At 32.5% G+C, this 19,799-nt stretch overlaps 2 protein-coding genes across 2 annotated transcripts in view; one reads left to right on the top strand and one right to left on the bottom strand.

Annotated features, from left to right (window-relative positions):
* Nucleotides 1-19,799, bottom strand: part of LOC139503853 (homeobox protein Mohawk-like) — a 360,650-nt gene that overhangs the window by 241,663 nt on the left and 99,188 nt on the right. The window lies entirely within an intron of this gene.
* The window catches only part of LOC139503289 (atrial natriuretic peptide receptor 1-like), a 53,812-nt gene that overhangs the window by 32,440 nt on the left and 1,573 nt on the right, over nucleotides 1-19,799 (top strand). Inside the window, exons 17-21 of the mRNA XM_071293049.1 lie at nucleotides 306-443; nucleotides 1,166-1,289; nucleotides 2,345-2,413; nucleotides 15,742-15,916; nucleotides 16,873-16,971. Coding sequence (XP_071149150.1) covers nucleotides 306-443; nucleotides 1,166-1,289; nucleotides 2,345-2,413; nucleotides 15,742-15,916; nucleotides 16,873-16,971 — 605 coding nt within the window. The remainder of the gene's footprint in view (nucleotides 1-305; nucleotides 444-1,165; nucleotides 1,290-2,344; nucleotides 2,414-15,741; nucleotides 15,917-16,872; nucleotides 16,972-19,799) is intronic.

The following is a 19,799-nucleotide window of genomic DNA, read 5'->3' on the forward strand; positions in this document are numbered from 1 at the left end:
AATCCGAAGTAAAAAGTTGACTACAATTGTAGACTTCTATTAACCCTGGATAGATGACTCATCTTGTAAGCAAAGAACATTAGTCTGTTACCTGGACGACTAATGTAATTGTATACAGGAAATATTTAGGAATAAAATGGTAATATGTATTAAAAAAACGGGTTTCTTCTGTCTGACCTGTACATTTCATGAACTATCATAAATTTAAAGTTATCACACGTTTGTCCCTGCAGTCTAACTTTTTCTGAAGATGTGACTGCTTATCTAATTTAATTCTTAATTCAATATTGTAGAATTGCAAGTAGTCATAACATATTGGATTCGCTTCTAAGACGTATGGAACAGTATGCTAATAATCTTGAAGATTTGGTCAGTCAGCGAACAGATGCATTGTTCGAAGAACAAAGAAAATCAGAAGCATTACTGGATCAAGTTTTACCGAGGTTTGAGTCTATTAATTTGATCTCCAAACCGTTTCCGTAGCCAAGTCACATTTTTTTTACCAAGAGTAGTTGTCGTGTGATTTTAGACCCCATTTTTTATTTAACAATACGTTATAACACGATACCGTATTTAATCCATAGCACAATATGTGATAGGTTTTTTCTATCCTTCTTGTAACATAAGGGTATCTTAGCCATCCAAGTTGTTATTAATGTTAGAGACAAAAAGATTAAAGGAAAGGAGACAGTTTTAGGTGTGTGAACATTTATTTTTCATCGGTGTAGATCGAAGAAAAATATTTGAATTCTGTATATATCGACAGTAGAAGAACAAGAAACCAAAATAAAATACAAATGACACTAAAACAAAACAAAAATGTCAATTAAGAATATTAAAAAAGGCGTCAGATATCAAACCATTAAACACATAATAGAACAATATGCATCTAACGAAAATCATGATTTTCGTAGCAAGGATTTTTAATCGTTTATTATTGAACGGAAACTTAATATTAGAAAATCCGTTCGGAATACATGGGTTTTGCTCATTGTTGATGACCGCACGGTGACATATAGTTGATAACTTCTACGTTATTTGGTCTCTGGTGGAGAGTTATCACATTGAAAATCATACCATACCTGCTTATTTTTATGTTAAAGAATAAATGATGAAATCTGGAGTTAAATTGTGAAGACAATAAAATGTACCTCAATGTTTTTAGGAGTGTAGCTACAAAGTTAAAAAATGGCCTTCCTGTGGACCCAGAAGCATACCAGTGTGTAACTATATACTTCAGTGATATTGTTGGATTTACAGCCATATCGGCTAAGAGTTCTGCCATAGAGGCAAGTAAATCATTTTTTTTTAAATATTCTGAAATATTTCATATCATGAAATCCTTGATGTTTTATCACTACTCCAAACATAGGAATTGAGCTACAAGATACCACAGACATTTGTGTATTTTTCAAAAATTCTGCAATCGTTATCAGCATCCTATATATAAAATAATATTTTATCATAAACATTTAATATTCGAGGGTATTTCTCAGTATAACTTAACTTTTATTGTAATGTCGTAAGTAGAACTAAACATTGCAAAATGATGTATCCTTACATTTTTCATTGGGTGGCAGTATTCAGCGGGATTTTCTCGCTGTTTTGAAGACCCATTGGTGGCCTTTGGCTGTTTTCTGCTCTTTGGTCGGGTTGTTGTCTCTTTGACACATTCCTCATTTCCATTCTCAATTTTATTGAAAGGACAATATGAATTTCCAAAAATATTGGACAGATCGACTTTTTTAACAACCAACACAGACTCTCTGCAAAAATGGACCAAAAAAGACAAATAGCAAGTCCAGATAGTCTTGTTTGGTTCAGTCACACGAACATGTTTGGAAAAAAAACATTTTTTTTTTATTTTGCGAATTATCTCCCTTTACCTACATCATGTGACGTAAAAGCTAAATACACTATAATAGTAATTGCAAAAGCTTGGTAAAATGTGTTCGCTACTATGGAAATAATTGTTAGGTAGTCTAAGCTTTTTTGTTAACGCTTCAGCTGGCCCCTAAACATAAATGTGCACTAGTTCAGTGAAAATGTATTATTCTCATATATACTAGACCCGAATAACTAGTTATGTCAGCACCTCACCTTTTGGGTTCGATGATAAAAACCCGGAGTTAAGAAAAATGTATGGATATTAAAGAGGAAGTATGTTTTAAATGGTAAAATAAAAAAAAGAACTTCACTTAGACTTCAAACAACATTCCTCCTGTATCACTTTTCTACTGAGAGAGGTTAGTATTTTAAAGTACCCTTGAAAACTTCTGACAATTCTTAATGTAATATAGTACCTTCGAAAATATTAACGTGGCATATATGTTTGCTTTGTCAGGTAGTTGATCTTTTGAATGATTTATACACAATGTTTGATGCCATAATAGACATATTTGATGTGTATAAGGTATGTATGAGTAAAAGTAATTTCCAAAAATAAAATTCAAGGTCAAATATAAAAAAAAATCATTTGTTCACTTCCAAACATTGAATCAGATGTTGCATTATTCTAAAAAAAACTGTTAGTCATGGCATTTAACACATTTAAACGAGGTGATTAACGGCAGTATGCAGACACGTTTTATATTTTTATAATTCGAAGCTGATAGATGCGGAATCGGTTTTCGATTCGAAAACAACTATGAGAAGTAAAACACATAACTAAAAAAAATTCCTTTAAATTCGATTCTAAAATTAAGTGTTTAATAAGAAATTGTGTCAAAGAATATACATATATAATACCGAGATGTCAAAATAAACAGAGTGGTCGAAATACAACAATCCCAATTATGTCAAAGCATATACATATATAAAACCGAGATGTCAAAATAAACAGAGTGATCGAAATACAACAATCCCAATAAAGTCAAAGCATATACATATATAATACCGAGATGTCAAAATAAACAGAGTGGTCGAAATACAACAATCCCAATTATGTCAAAGCATATACATATATAATACCGAGATGTCAAAATAAACAGAGTGCTCGAAATACAACAATCCCAATTATGTCAAAGCATATACATATCTATGCCCGAGATGTCAAAATAAACAGAGTGGTCGAAATACAACAATCCCAATTATGTCAAAGCATATACATATATAATACCGAGATGTCAAAATAAACAGAGTGGTCGAAATACAACAATCCCAATTATGTCAAAGAATATACATATATAATACCGAAATGTCAAAATAAACAGAGTGGTCGAAATACAACAATCCCAATTATGTCAAAGCATATACATATATAAAACCGAGATGTCAAAATAAACAGAGTGATCGAAATACAACAATCCCAATAAAGTCAAAGCATATACATATATAATACCGAGATGTCAAAATAAACAGAGTGGTCGAAATACAACAATCCCAATTATGTCAAAGCATATACATATATTATGCCCGAGATGACAAAATAAACAGAGTGCTCGAAATACAAAATTCCCAATAATGTCAAAGCATATACATATATAATACCGAGATGTCAACATAAACAGAGTGGTCGAAATACAACAATCCCAATTATGTCAAAGAATATACATATATAATACCGAGATGTCAACATAAACAGAGTGGTCGAAATACAACAATCCCAATTATGTCAAAGCATATACATATATAATACCGAGATGTCAAAATAAACAGAGTGGTCGAAATACAACAATCCCAATTATGTCAAAGAATATACATATATAATACCGAGATGTCAACATAAACAGAGTGGTCGAAATACAACAATCCCAATTATGTCAAAGCATATAAATATATAATGCCCGAGATGTCAAAATAAACAGAGTGGTCGAAATACAACAATCCCATTACGTCAAAGCATTTACATATATTATGCCCGAGATGACAAAATAAACAGAGTGGTCGAAATACAACAATCCCAATTATGTCAAAGCATATAAATATATAATGCCCGAGATGTCAAAATAAACAGAGTGGTCGAAATACAACAATCCCATTACGTCAAAGCATTTACATATATTATGCCCGAGATGACAAAATAAACAGAGTGGTCGAAATACAACAATCCCAATTATGTCAAAGCATATAAATATATAATGCCCGAGATGTCAAAATAAACAGAGTGGTCGAAATACAACAATCCCATTACGTCAAAGCATTTACATATATTATGCCCGAGATGACAAAATAAACAGAGTGGTCGAAATACAACAATCCCAATTATGTCAAAGCATATAAATATATAATGCCCGAGATGTCAAAATAAACAGAGTGGTCGAAATACAACAATCCCATTACGTCAAAGCATTTACATATATTATGCCCGAGATGACAAAATAAACAGAGTGGTCGAAATACAACAATCCCAATTATGTCAAAGAATATACATATATAATACCGAGATGTCAACATAAACAGAGTGGTCGAAATACAACAATCCCAATTATGTCAAAGCATATACATATATAATACCGAGATGTCAAAATAAACAGAGTGGTCGAAATACAACAATCCCAATTATGTCAAAGAATATACATATATAATACCGAGATGTCAACATAAACAGAGTGGTCGAAATACAACAATCCCAATTATGTCAAAGCATATACATATATAATACCGAGATGTCAAAATAAACAGAGTGGTCGAAATACAACAATCCCAATTATGTCAAAGCATATACATATCTATGCCCGAGATGTCAAAATAAACAGAGTGGTCGAAATACAACAATCCCAATTATGTCAAAGCATATACATATCTATGCCCGAGATGTCAAAATAAACAGAGTGGTCGAAATACAACAATCCTAAAAATGTCAAAGCATATACATATATCATACCCGAGATGTCAAAGTAAACAGAGTGGTCGAAATACAATAATCCCAATTATGTCAAAGCATATACATATATAATACCCGAGATGTCAAAATAAACAGAGTGGTCGAAATACAACAATCCTAAAAATGTCAAAGCATATACATATATCATACCCGAGATGTCAAAGTAAACAGAGTGGTCGAAATACAATAATCCCAATTATGTCAAAGCATATACATATATAATACCCGAGATGTCAAAATAAACAGAGTGGTCGAAATACAACAATCCCAATTATGTCAAAGCAAATACATATATAATACCGAGATGTCAACATAAACAGAGTGGTCGAAATACAACAATCCTAAAAATGTCAAACCATTTACATGTACATATATAATACCCGAGATGTCAAAATAAACAGAGTGTCGAAATACAACAATCCCAATTATGTCAAAGCATATACATATATATGCCCGAGATGTCAAAATAAACAGAGTGGTCGAAATACAACAATCCCAATTATGTCAAAGCATATACATATATAATACCCGAGATGTAAAAATAAACAGAGTGGTCGAAATACAACAATCCCAATTATGTCAAAGCATATACATATATAATACCCGAGATGTCAAAATAAACAGAGTGGTCGAAATACAACAATCCCAATTATGTCAAAGCATATACATATATAATACCCGAGATGTCAAAATAAACAGAGTGGTCGAAATACAACAATCCCAATTATGTCAAAGCATATACATATATAATACCCGAGATGTCAAACTAAACAGAGTGGTCGAAATACAACAATCCTAAAAATGTCAAAGCATATACATATATCATACCCGAGATGTCAAAGTAAACAGAGTGGTCGAAATACAATAATCCCAATTATGTCAAAGCATATACATATATAATACCCGAGATGTCAAAATAAACAGAGTGGTCGAAATACAACAATCCCAATTATGTCAAAGCATATACATATGTTATGCCCGAGATGTCAAAATAAACAGAGTGGTCGAAATACAACAATCCCAATTATGTCAAAGAATATACATATATAATACCCGAGATGTCAAACTAAACAGAGTGGTCGAAATACAACAATCCTAAAAATGTCAAAGCCTATACATATATCATACCCGAGATGTCAAAGTAAACAGAGTGGTCGAAATACAATAATCCCAATTATGTCAAAGCATATACATATATAATACCCGAGATGTCAAAATAAACAGAGTGGTCGAAATACAACAATCCCAATTATGTCAAAGCAAATACATATATAATACCGAGATGTCAACATAAACAGAGTGGTCGAAATACAACAATCCTAAAAATGTCAAACCATTTACATGTACATATATAATACCCGAGATGTCAAAATAAACAGAGTGTCGAAATACAACAATCCCAATTATGTCAAAGCATATACATATATTATGTCCGAGATGTCAAAATAAACAGAGTGCTCGAAATACAACAATCCCAATTATGTCAAAGCATATACATATATAATACCGAGATCTCAAAATAAACAGAGTGGTCGAAATACAACAATCCCAATTATGTCAAAGCATATACATATATGAAACCGAGATGTCAAAATAAACAGAGTGGTCGAAATACAACAATCCCAATTATGTCAAAGCATATACATATATAATACCCGAGATGTCAAAATAAACAGAGTGGTCGAAATACAACAATCCTAAAAATGTCAAATCATTTACATGTACATATATTATGTCCGAGATGTCAAAATAAACAGAGTGCTCGAAATACAACAATCCCAATTATGTCAAAGCATATACATATATAATACCGAGATCTCAAAATAAACAGAGTGGTCGAAATACAACAATCCCAATTATGTCAAAGCATATACATATATGAAACCGAGATGTCAAAATAAACAGAGTGGTCGAAATACAACAATCCCAATTATGTCAAAGCATATACATATATAATACCCGAGATGTCAAAATAAACAGAGTGGTCGAAATACAACAATCCCAATTATGTCAAAGCATATACATATATGAAACCGAGATGTCAAAATAAACAGAGTGGTCGAAATACAACAATCCCAATTATGTCAAAGCATATACATATATAATACCCGAGATGTCAAAATAAACAGAGTGCTCGAAATACAACAATCCCAATTATGTCAAAGCATATAAATATATAATGCCCGAGATGTCAAAATAAACAGAGTGGTCGAAATACAACAATCCCAATTATGTCAAAGCATATACATATATAATACCCGAGATGTCAAAATAAACAGAGTGGTCGAAATACAATAATCCCAATTATGTCAAAGCATATAAATATATAATGCCCGAGATGTCAAAATAAACAGAGTGATCGAAATACAACAATCCCAATTATGTCAAAGCATATAAATATATAATGCCCGAGATGTCAAAATAAACAGAGTGGTCGAAATACAACAATCCTAAAAATGTCAAAGCATATACATATATAATACCCGAGATGTAAAAATAAACAGAGTGGTCGAAATACAACAATCCCAATTATGTCAAAGTATATACATATGTTATGCCCGAGATGTCAAAATAAACAGAGTGGTCGAAATACAACAATCCCAATTATGTCGAAGCATTTACATATGTTACTACCACTGGGTCGATGCCTCTGCTGGTGGACTATTAGTCCCCGAGGGTATCACCAGCCCAGTAGCCAGTACTTCGGTACTGGCATGAAAATACGGATTTTTTGTGTTATTAAAATTTGCTGTTACTAAATGATAGAAATTATTATAAATTAAGGAATGTATCTCCCTCATGCAAAGCTCTGATTCCTTTCACGAATTTGGCTATACTTTTTGAACCTTTTGGATTATAGCTCTTCATCTTTTATATAAGCTTTGGATTTCAAATATTTAGGCCACGAGCATCACTGAAGAGACATGTATTGTCGAAATGCGCATCTGGTGCAAGAAAATTAGTACCGTTAATTTAATTATGTCCGAGATGTCAAAATAAACAGAGTGCTCGAAATACAACAATCCCAATTATGTCAAAGCATATACATATATAATACCCGAGATGTCAAAAAAAAAACAGAGTGGTCGAAATACAACAATCCCAATTATGTCAAAGCATATACATATGTTATGCCCGAGATGTCAAAATAAACAGAGTGGTCGAAATACAACAATCCTAAAAATGTCAAAGCATATACATATATAATACCCGAGATGTAAAAATAAACAGAGTGGTCGAAATACAACAATCCCAATTATGTCAAAGCATATACATATATAACTAGAACACACCCGTGATATCGCGGGTCCGTGACTGAATTAAAGTATATAACTATGCGCAAGCCTTATCTTAGTATTAGTACTGTCATCTGATAAAGTCATGCCGATTATAAGATACACAATTTTCTCTGCTTTCAAATCTTTCTGTTTGAACCCGTCGAACTGAAACTTATCAATTATTGGTAATATAAAATATTTGGAAAACAAAAGGTCCTGGAATGGAGTATTTTTTAATCAACAGCATTATCCTATATTAGTTATAAATAAAGTTGAATTCTTTGATTCGCTGTTTTACGTCATGCCCGCTAACAAATTGAAACTTATTTTTAGTCCAGATTTTTAGTATTCGTATTGTTATCTTAGAAAGTCTTACGGATTAAAATACTACAATAGGTAACAATTTGACAATTTAGTAGTGTCAACCCTGTGATTATGACCCGTTTATATAGCATATTAATCCCGAATACATCGTTTGGTGGTGCGCCTGTCAGATGCGGAACGTACAGATAAGGTAATAGGTAACAGGTGATTATACTATTGGTATCGATATCGGACTCGACCCGGAACTTCCTAATTATTGTCGATATTAATTACGTAGAAAACAAAAGGGCCTGGAGTGGTGTAATTTTTAATCTACACCTTTGTACTATATTAGTTGTATATAAAGTTGAATTCTTGATTCGTCGTTTTTACGTGATGACGGCTGACAAATTAGACCTCGTAATTTTAGTATTATAGATACCCGAGATGTCAAAAAAAACAGAGTGGTCGAAATACAACAATCCCAATTATGTCAAAGCATATACATATATAATACCCGAGATGTCAAAATAAACAGAGTGGTCGAAATACAATAATCCCAATTATGTCAAAGCATATACATATGTTATGCCCGAGATGTCAAAATAAACAGAGTGGTCGAAATACAACAATCCTAAAAATGTCAAAGCAAATACATATATAATACCCGAGATGTCAAAATAAACAGAGTGGTCGAAATACAACAATCCCAATTATGTCAAAGCATATACATATGTTATGCCCGAGATGTCAAAATAAACAGAGTGGTCGAAATACAACAATCCTAAAAATGTCAAAGCAAATACATATATAATACCCGAGATGTCAAAATAAACAGAGTGGTCGAAATACAATAATCCCAATTATGTCAAAGCATATACATATATATGCCCGAGATGTCAAAATAAACAGAGTGATCGAAATACAACAATCCCAATTATGTCAAAGCATATACATATATAATGCCCGAGATGTCAAAATAAACAGAGTGGTCGAAATACAACAATCCCAATTATGTCAAAGCATATACATATATAATACCCGAGATGTCAAAATAAACAGAGTGGTCGAAATACAATAATCCCAATTATGTCAAAGCATATACATATATATGCCCGAGATGTCAAAATAAACAGAGTGGTCGAAATACAACAATCCCAATTATGTCAAAGCATATACATATATCATACCCGAGATGTCAAAATAAACAGAGTGGTCGAAATACAACAATCCCAATTATGTCAAAGAATATACATATATAATACCCGAGATGTCAAAATAAACAGAGTGGTCGAAATACAACAATCCCAATTATGTCAAAGCATATACATATGTTATGCCCGAGATGTCAAAATAAACAGAGTGGTCGAAATACAACAATCCCAATTATGTCAAAGCATATACATATATAATACCCGAGATGTCAAAATAAACAGAGTGGTCGAAATACAACAATCCCAATTATGTCAAAGCATATACATATGTTATGCCCGAGATGTCAAAATAAACAGAGTGGTCGAAATACAACAATCCTAAAAATGTCAAAGCATATACATATATAATACCCGAGATGTCAAAATAAACAGAGTGGTCGAAATACAACAATCCCAATTATGTCAAAGCATATACATATGTTATGTCCGAGATGTCAAAATAAACAGAGTGGTCGAAATACAACAATCCTAAAAATGTCAAAGCATATACATATATAATACCCGAGATGTCAAAATAAACAGAGTGGTCGAAATACAACAATCCCAATTATGTCAAAGCATATAAATATATAATGCCCGAGATGTCAAAATAAACAGAGTGGTCGAAATACAACAATCCCAATTATGTCAAAGCATATACATATATAATACCCGAGATGTCAAAATAAACAGAGTGGTCGAAATACAACAATCCCAATTATGTCAAAGAATATACATATATAATACCCGAGATGTCAAAATAAACAGAGTGGTCGAAATACAACAATCCCAATTATGTCAAAGCATATACATATGTTATGCCCGAGATGTCAAAATAAACAGAGTGGTCGAAATACAACAATCCTAAAAATGTCAAAGCATATACATATATAATACCCGAGATGTAAAAATAAACAGAGTGCTCGAAATACAACAATCCCAATTATGTCAAAGCATATACATATATAATACCCGAGATGTCAAAAAAAACAGAGTGGTCGAAATACAACAATCCCAATTATGTCAAAGCATATACATATATAATACCCGAGATGTAAAAATAAACAGAGTGGTCGAAATACAATAATCCCAATTATGTCAAAGCATATACATATATAATACCCGAGATGTCAAAATAAACAGAGTGGTCGAAATACAACAATCCCAATTATGTCAAAGCATATACATATATAATACCCGAGATGTCAAAAAAAACAGAGTGGTCGAAATACAACAATCCCAATTATGTCAAAGCATATACATATATAATACCCGAGATGTAAAAATAAACAGAGTGGTCGAAATACAATAATCCCAATTATGTCAAAGCATATACATATATATGCCCGAGATGTCAAAATAAACAGAGTGCTCGAAATACAACAATCCCAATTATGTCAAAGCATATACATATATAATACCCGAGATGTAAAAATAAACAGAGTGCTCGAAATACAACAATCCCAATTATGTCAAAGCATATACATATATAATACCCGAGATGTAAAAATAAACAGAGTGCTCGAAATACAACAATCCCAATTATGTCAAAGCATATAAATATATAATGCCCGAGATGTCAAAATAAACAGAGTGGTCGAAATACAACAATCCTAAAAATGTCAAAGCAAATACATATATAATACCCGAGATGTCAAAATAAACAGAGTGGTCGAAATACAATAATCCCAATTATGTCAAAGCATATACATATATATGCCCGAGATGTCAAAATAAACAGAGTGGTCGAAATACAACAATCCCAATTATGTCAAAGCATATACATATATCATACCCGAGATGTCAAAATAAACAGAGTGGTCGAAATACAACAATCCCAATTATGTCAAAGAATATACATATATAATACCCGAGATGTCAAAATAAACAGAGTGGTCGAAATACAACAATCCCAATTATGTCAAAGCATATACATATGTTATGCCCGAGATGTCAAAATAAACAGAGTGGTCGAAATACAACAATCCTAAAAATGTCAAAGCATATACATATATAATACCCGAGATGTAAAAATAAACAGAGTGCTCGAAATACAACAATCCCAATTATGTCAAAGCATATACATATATAATACCCGAGATGTCAAAAAAAACAGAGTGGTCGAAATACAACAATCCCAATTATGTCAAAGCATATACATATGTTATGCCCGAGATGTCAAAATAAACAGAGTGGTCGAAATACAACAATCCTAAAAATGTCAAAGCATATACATATATAATACCCGAGATGTCAAAATAAACAGAGTGGTCGAAATACAACAATCCTAATTATGTCAAAGCATATACATATATAATACCCGAGATGTCAAAATAAACAGAGTGGTCGAAATACAACAATCCTAAAAATGTCAAAGCAAATACATATATAATACCCGAGATGTCAAAATAAACAGAGTGGTCGAAATACAACAATCCCAATTATGTCAAAGCATATACATATATAATACCCGAGATGTCAAAATAAACAGAGTGGTCGAAATACAATAATCCCAATTATGTCAAAGCATATACATATATAATACCCGAGATGTCAAAAAAAACAGAGTGGTCGAAATACAACAATCCTAATTATGTCAAAGCATATACATATATAATACCCGAGATGTCAAAATAAACAGAGTGGTCGAAATACAATAATCCCAATTATGTCAAAGCATATACATATATATGCCCGAGATGTCAAAATAAACAGAGTGCTCGAAATACAACAATCCCAATTATGTCAAAGCATATACATATATAATACCCGAGATGTCAAAAAAAACAGAGTGGTCGAAATACAACAATCCTAATTATGTCAAAGCATATACATATATAATACCCGAGATGTCAAAATAAACAGAGTGGTCGAAATACAATAATCCCAATTATGTCAAAGCATATACATATATATGCCCGAGATGTCAAAATAAACAGAGTGCTCGAAATACAACAATCCCAATTATGTCAAAGCATATACATATATAATACCCGAGATGTAAAAATAAACAGAGTGGTCGAAATACAATAATCCCAATTATGTCAAAGCATATACATATGTTATGCCCGAGATGTCAAAATAAACAGAGTGCTCGAAATACAACAATCCCAATTATGTCAAAGCATATACATATGTTATGCCCGAGATGTCAAAATAAACAGAGTGGTCGAAATACAATAATCCCAATTATGTCAAAGCATATACATATATAATACCCGAGATGTAAAAATAAACAGAGTGGTCGAAATACAATCCCAATTATGTCAAAGCATATAAATATATAATGCCCGAGATGTCAAAATAAACAGAGTGGTCGAAATACAACAATCCTAAAAATGTCAAAGCAAATACATATATAATACCCGAGATGTCAAAATAAACAGAGTGGTCGAAATACAACAATCCCAATTATGTCAAAGCATATACATATGTTATGCCCGAGATGTCAAAATAAACAGAGTGGTCGAAATACAACAATCCTAAAAATGTCAAAGCATATACATATATATGCCCGAGATGTCAAAATAAACAGAGTGGTCGAAATACAACAATCCCAATTATGTCAAAGCATATACATATATCATACCCGAGATGTCAAAATAAACAGAGTGGTCGAAATACAACAATCCCAATTATGTCAAAGAATATACATATATAATACCCGAGATGTCAAAATAAACAGAGTGGTCGAAATACAACAATCCCAATTATGTCAAAGCATATACATATGTTATGCCCGAGATGTCAAAATAAACAGAGTGGTCGAAATACAACAATCCCAATTATGTCAAAGCATATACATATATAATACCCGAGATGTCAAAATAAACAGAGTGGTCGAAATACAACAATCCTAAAAATGTCAAAGCATATACATATATAATACCCGAGATGTCAAAATAAACAGAGTGGTCGAAATACAACAATCCCAATTATGTCAAAGCATATACATATGTTATGCCCGAGATGTCAAAATAAACAGAGTGGTCGAAATACAACAATCCTAAAAATGTCAAAGCATATACATATATAATACCCGAGATGTCAAAATAAACAGAGTGGTCGAAATACAACAATCCCAATTATGTCAAAGCATATACATGTGTTATGTCCGAGATGTCAAAATAAACAGAGTGGTCGAAATACAACAATCCTAAAAATGTCAAAGCATATACATATATAATACCCGAGATGTCAAAATAAACAGAGTGGTCGAAATACAACAATCCCAATTATGTCAAAGCATATAAATATATAATGCCCGAGATGTCAAAATAAACAGAGTGGTCGAAATACAACAATCCCAATTATGTCAAAGCATATACATATATAATACCCGAGATGTCAAAATAAACAGAGTGGTCGAAATACAACAATCCCAATTATGTCAAAGCATATACATATATAATACCCGAGATGTCAAAATAAACAGAGTGGTCGAAATACAACAATCCCAATTATGTCAAAGCATATAAATATATAATGCCCGAGATGTCAAAATAAACAGAGTGGTCGAAATACAACAATCCCAATTATGTCAAAGAATATACATATATAATACCCGAGATGTCAAAGTAAACAGAGTGGTCGAAATACAACAATCCTAATTATGTCAAAGCATATACATATGTTATGCCCGAGATGTCAAAATAAACAGAGTGGTCGAAATACAACAATCCCAATTATGTCAAAGCATATACATATATAATACCCGAGATGTAAAAATAAACAGAGTGGTCGAAATACAATAATCCCAATTATGTCAAAGCATATACATATATATGCCCGAGATGTCAAAATAAACAGAGTGCTCGAAATACAACAATCCCAATTATGTCAAAGCATATACATATATAATACCCGAGATGTAAAAATAAACAGAGTGCTCGAAATACAACAATCCCAATTATGTCAAAGCATATACATATATAATACCCGAGATGTAAAAATAAACAGAGTGGTCGAAATACAATAATCCCAATTATGTCAAAGCATATACATATATATGCCCGAGATGTCAAAATAAACAGAGTGCTCGAAATACAACAATCCCAATTATGTCAAAGCATATACATATATCATACCCGAGATGTCAAAGTAAACAGAGTGGTCGAAATACAATAATCCCAATTATGTCAAAGCATATACATATATAATACCCGAGATGTAAAAATAAACAGAGTGCTCGAAATACAACAATCCCAATTATGTCAAAGCATATACATATATAATACCCGAGATGTCAAAAAAAACAGAGTGGTCGAAATACAACAATCCCAATTATGTCAAAGCATATACATATATAATACCCGAGATGTCAAAAAAAACAGAGTGGTCGAAATACAACAATCCCAATTATGTCAAAGCATATACATATATATGCCCGAGATGTCAAAATAAACAGAGTGATCGAAATACAACAATCCCAATTATGTCAAAGCATATACATATATCATACCCGAGATGTCAAAATAAACAGAGTGGTCGAAATACAACAATCCCAATTATGTCAAAGCATATACATATGTTATGCCCGAGATTTCAAAATAAACAGAGTGGTCGAAATACAACAATCCCAATTATGTCAAAGCATATACATATATAATACCCGAGATGTAAAAATAAACAGAGTGCTCGAAATACAACAATCCCAATTATGTCAAAGCATATACATATGTTATGCCCGAGATGTCAAAATAAACAGAGTGGTCGAAATACAACAATCCTAAAAATGTCAAAGCAAATACATATATAATACCCGAGATGTCAAAATAAACAGAGTGGTTGAAATATACAACAGTCCCAATTATGTCAAGGCAAATCCCAATTTCGTTCAACAATTTATTGTATAAAACCAGACAAAAGTAATAAATTGTTGATAAAAACACTAAACATGAAAACAAAATCAGTTTTTTACATTATTTTTATTCAGTTTTTAATATTATTTGTTGTCATGAAATACAGAATATTAATGGCGAAGATGTCTCGTGCAAGTATGTGATCTCGTAGAATTTATAATAGTTATAGAATTAACTACCTAGGGTATAAAATATGTCTCTTGGTAAGTGACCGATAACTCTGCTATCCTTGAAAAGTGTTTTACCGATTACTGATTAAACTTATACATTTGTATGTGTAGGTAGAAACTATTGGCGATGCGTACATGGTAGTATCTGGCTTACCTACAAGGAATGGGAATGACCATGCCAAACAAATTGCTCAAATGTCACTAGCTATTCTCAGAGAAATCGGGAACTTCAAGATTAGTCATTTACCCACCATTACTTTGGAAGCCCGTATTGGACTGCACTCAGGTATATTGAAAAAAAAGAAGCAATTTCCATATACATTTTACGAGGATCGATAAATGACCATAACAATTTTATAAGTATATTTATTGTATTTTGTATGCTAAGTATCTGTTGTTAAGTATTTAAGTGCAAAGGAGTAGCAACATTCTTTTCGACTTTAAATCCCGAAAACGTGTCCAATAAATTGACTAAAACGGAATTTGATTTATGAAATATTGAAACGTATAAAACATCTTATAGAAATTAGGCGTAGCATCCAAATATTACATTCTCAAACTCATAAATCGAAAATAACGGTTCCATTGACCTAAAGTTGTGTACTATAATGTCGATAAAAAAGCATCTTTTAATGTATTTTCCATCCATATTTATGGACATTCAAGAAACTACAAAATGATTAAAGGAAACTTCGTTATAGCTATTTACTTAATCTCAACAAATAAAATATGTTGCTTTTCTTGGGTTTTCTAAACTTTGATATGACTTGCAGTACTGTTTAAATTTTTGAAAATTCTAGTTATCCTTTGTATGTTTTATTGAGATTGGCATGGCAATGCGGATATTATTTTTCCGACATTTGCAGTGGTACAAGTCCGGGAATCATTTGCAATTATAATTTATTTCTTTCGTGCATAGCTCTGATTCCTTTTTCGGGCCTTTTTCGATAATTGCATCTCTTTAACGTTTGTTAAGGTTTTACTAAATATTTTGACCTCGAGCATTCCTGACCTGAGAATAGTGAAAAATACAATTGCAACCGTTTATTGTTGTTGTAAAGAAAACTGCATAAAGTAAAAACATCTATAAGAGAATGCAATTGAGTTTTAATCTCTTATGTTACTAGTTTTATGGCAAGACTGTGCATGTGTTGTTGGGAAGAAGACGTGGTATTGTCCCTTCGGTGATACTGTTCACCCGGCATCCCGAATGGAATTAATGTTTAACTGTACTTGTTTCAGGGCCAGTCTGTGCAGGTGTTGTTGGGAAGAAGATGCCACGTTATTGTCTGTTCGGGGATACTGTAAACACGGCATCCCGAATGGAATCACATGGAGAAGGTAAGAATCCGAATGGAGTCACATGGACAAGGTAAGAATCCGAATGGAATCACATAGACAAGGTAAGAATCCGAATGGAATCACATGGACAAGGTACCAATCCGAATGGAGTCACATGGACAAGGTAAGAATCCGAATGGAATCACATGGACAAGGTACCAATCCGAATGGAATCACATGGACAAGGTAAGAATCCGAATGGAGTCACATGGACAAGGTAAGAATCCGAATTGAATCACATGGAGAAGGTAATAATCCGAATGGAATCACATGGACAAGGTACCAATCCGAATTGAATCACATGGACAAGGTTAACCAATCACTATGCTTGTATGTATGTATCGATCATTTTTTATTTTTTTTTCAAATCGACTCTGTCAGTACAAAATAGATTAAAACATGAGTAGCAGCTAAATCAAATGATAAACTAGGTGGTACAAAGTCTTAATTTTGCAGTCGTCTTTGTATACGATTCGATAGAACAATGTTATGAAATAATTATAATTCCGTGTCTACTGAAACATGCCTTTGTACAATTTTAAAGCCTTGATAAATATATAAGACCTAAGGGAGATAACATTCATTAGTGAGAACGATAACTTTCTGGTGGTCTAAAGAACGTTTTGAGAGCCTTGTTCACATGGCCTTTCAAGTTTGAAAGCAGACTACCACTTTTGTGTCTTGGATGGATACCCCATATCCTTTCTTTTCTATTACACCATATGGCTGATGGAATCTAGTGGTAAAATTCGTTTCAAGTCGGAAAATTTGTTGTTTGACAGTTTTTTTTTACGAATGAAAATCAGCAAAGCAAAATAATAGAAAAAGGTATTAACAAAAATACCAAAGTCTACCAAAGTCTACCAAAGTCTATGGTAAATTATGAAAGGGGGAGGTCCATAAAAACTGAAAAAATCAAACTTTAGACTAAATCAACCAACGGAATAGAAAACAACTATCATATTCCTGACTTGGTACAGGGATTTTCGGAATAAAATGGTGAGTGAAACCTGGTTTTATAATAAATAATATTCTGTTAAATATAAAAAAGAAGATGTGGTATAATTGCCAATGAGACAACTCTCCACAAGAGACTAAATGACACAGAAATTAACAACTATAGGTCACCGTAGGACCTTCAACAATGAACAAAGCCCATACCGCATAGTCAGCTATAAGAGGCCCCGAAATGACAATTGTAAAACAATTCAAACGAGAAAACTAACGGCCTAATTTATGTACAAAAAATGAACGAAAAACAAATATGTAACACATCAACAAACGACAACCACTGAATTACAGGCTCCTGACTTGGGACAGGCACATACATACAGAATGTGGCGGGGTTAAACATGTTAGCGGGATCCCAACCCTCCCCCTAACCTGGGACAGTCGTGAAACATTACAACATAAGAAAGAACTATAAAAATCAGTTGAAAAAGGCTTAACTCATCAGATGGATACAAATAGAAATATTACACAGAGTGGACGTGGCCGGGTACTTGTATATCCCAACAACAAAAAGACACTATGTACAGATCTGAGAGTACTCGCAGTTACTGACAGCTAGTTCAAAGCCACTAACAACTAATAAAAAAATCATGCATCTTATACTAAATTATCAATCAGTACACATCCATCATCTAATGGATATAGTGTAAAGACGTCATAAACAGTCAGAGAAAAACATGACCTTGTGCAATGCTAAGATACAGGTATCGACAGGTTGTAGGTCCATGAATGTGTATATGTATATAACAATAATATTTAGTTTGCTTTTAATTTACTGATAACAGTTTGGTCCCCCTTTACTGCAGTGTATAAAAGTCTGCAATACGAAAGTGTGATTCTTAAATGTCTGCATATCTTAAAAAGTAAAACAACAAACATAATGAACTCAAAAGAAAATTCAAAACGGAAAGTCCTTTAACAATTGGCAAAATCAAAAGCTCTGACACATCAAACGAATGGAAAACAACTGTCATATTCTTGACTTGGTACAGGCATTTCCTTATGTAGAAAATGGTGGATTAAACCTGGTTTTAAATGCGAGCTAAACCTTTCATTTGTATGACAGTCGCATAAAATTCCATTATATTGACAACAATGTGTGAACAAAACATACAGACATAATAGGTAAAAATGTCAAAAATAGGTGTACAGCAGTCAACATTGTGTTATAATCTAAATAATTATAAAAACAAATAAATATGTTTTAAAAAAGGGCATATAGACAAAGCACATACGCAAAAATGAAACACAAGAATACAAAAAATGACCACAACACAACAATACAAAGGCGGGATGTACAAGTACCGAGCCACGCCTAATGGATATGACCAAAAATGGACCAAACATTAAACGTTAACAATTTACAAAGACAAGTAAAATAACACTATAACACGTAATTAGGATGATAAACGCGCAATTTTACACCAGTAATGAAAACCTTCTTTCATTTATGGGTAGACTTTACATAGATAAATTCAGCCGTATAAGAAAAGCAAAATGAGAATGTTAAATTTGATGTATGCCTTTTTGTGCTACTTTGTTACATTTGTTGTTTATGTAGTGATATTAAGATGATAACACAATATTGACTGTTGTACCCCTATTTTTGACATTTTTACTCTTTGAGTATGTTTTTTTTTTGTTCATGCATCGTTGACAATGTAATGGAATTTGATGCGACTGTCATACAAGTGAGAGGTTTAGCTAGCTATAAAACCAGGTTCAATCCACCATTTTCTACATTAGAAAATGCCTGTACCAAGTCAGGAATATGACAGTTGTTATCCATTCGTTTGATGTGTTTGGACTTTTGATTT

Source organism: Mytilus edulis, chromosome 14 (genome assembly GCF_963676685.1).
Source record: "Mytilus edulis chromosome 14, xbMytEdul2.2, whole genome shotgun sequence".
In the NCBI taxonomy this organism is placed as follows: Eukaryota; Metazoa; Mollusca; class Bivalvia; order Mytilida; family Mytilidae; genus Mytilus; species Mytilus edulis.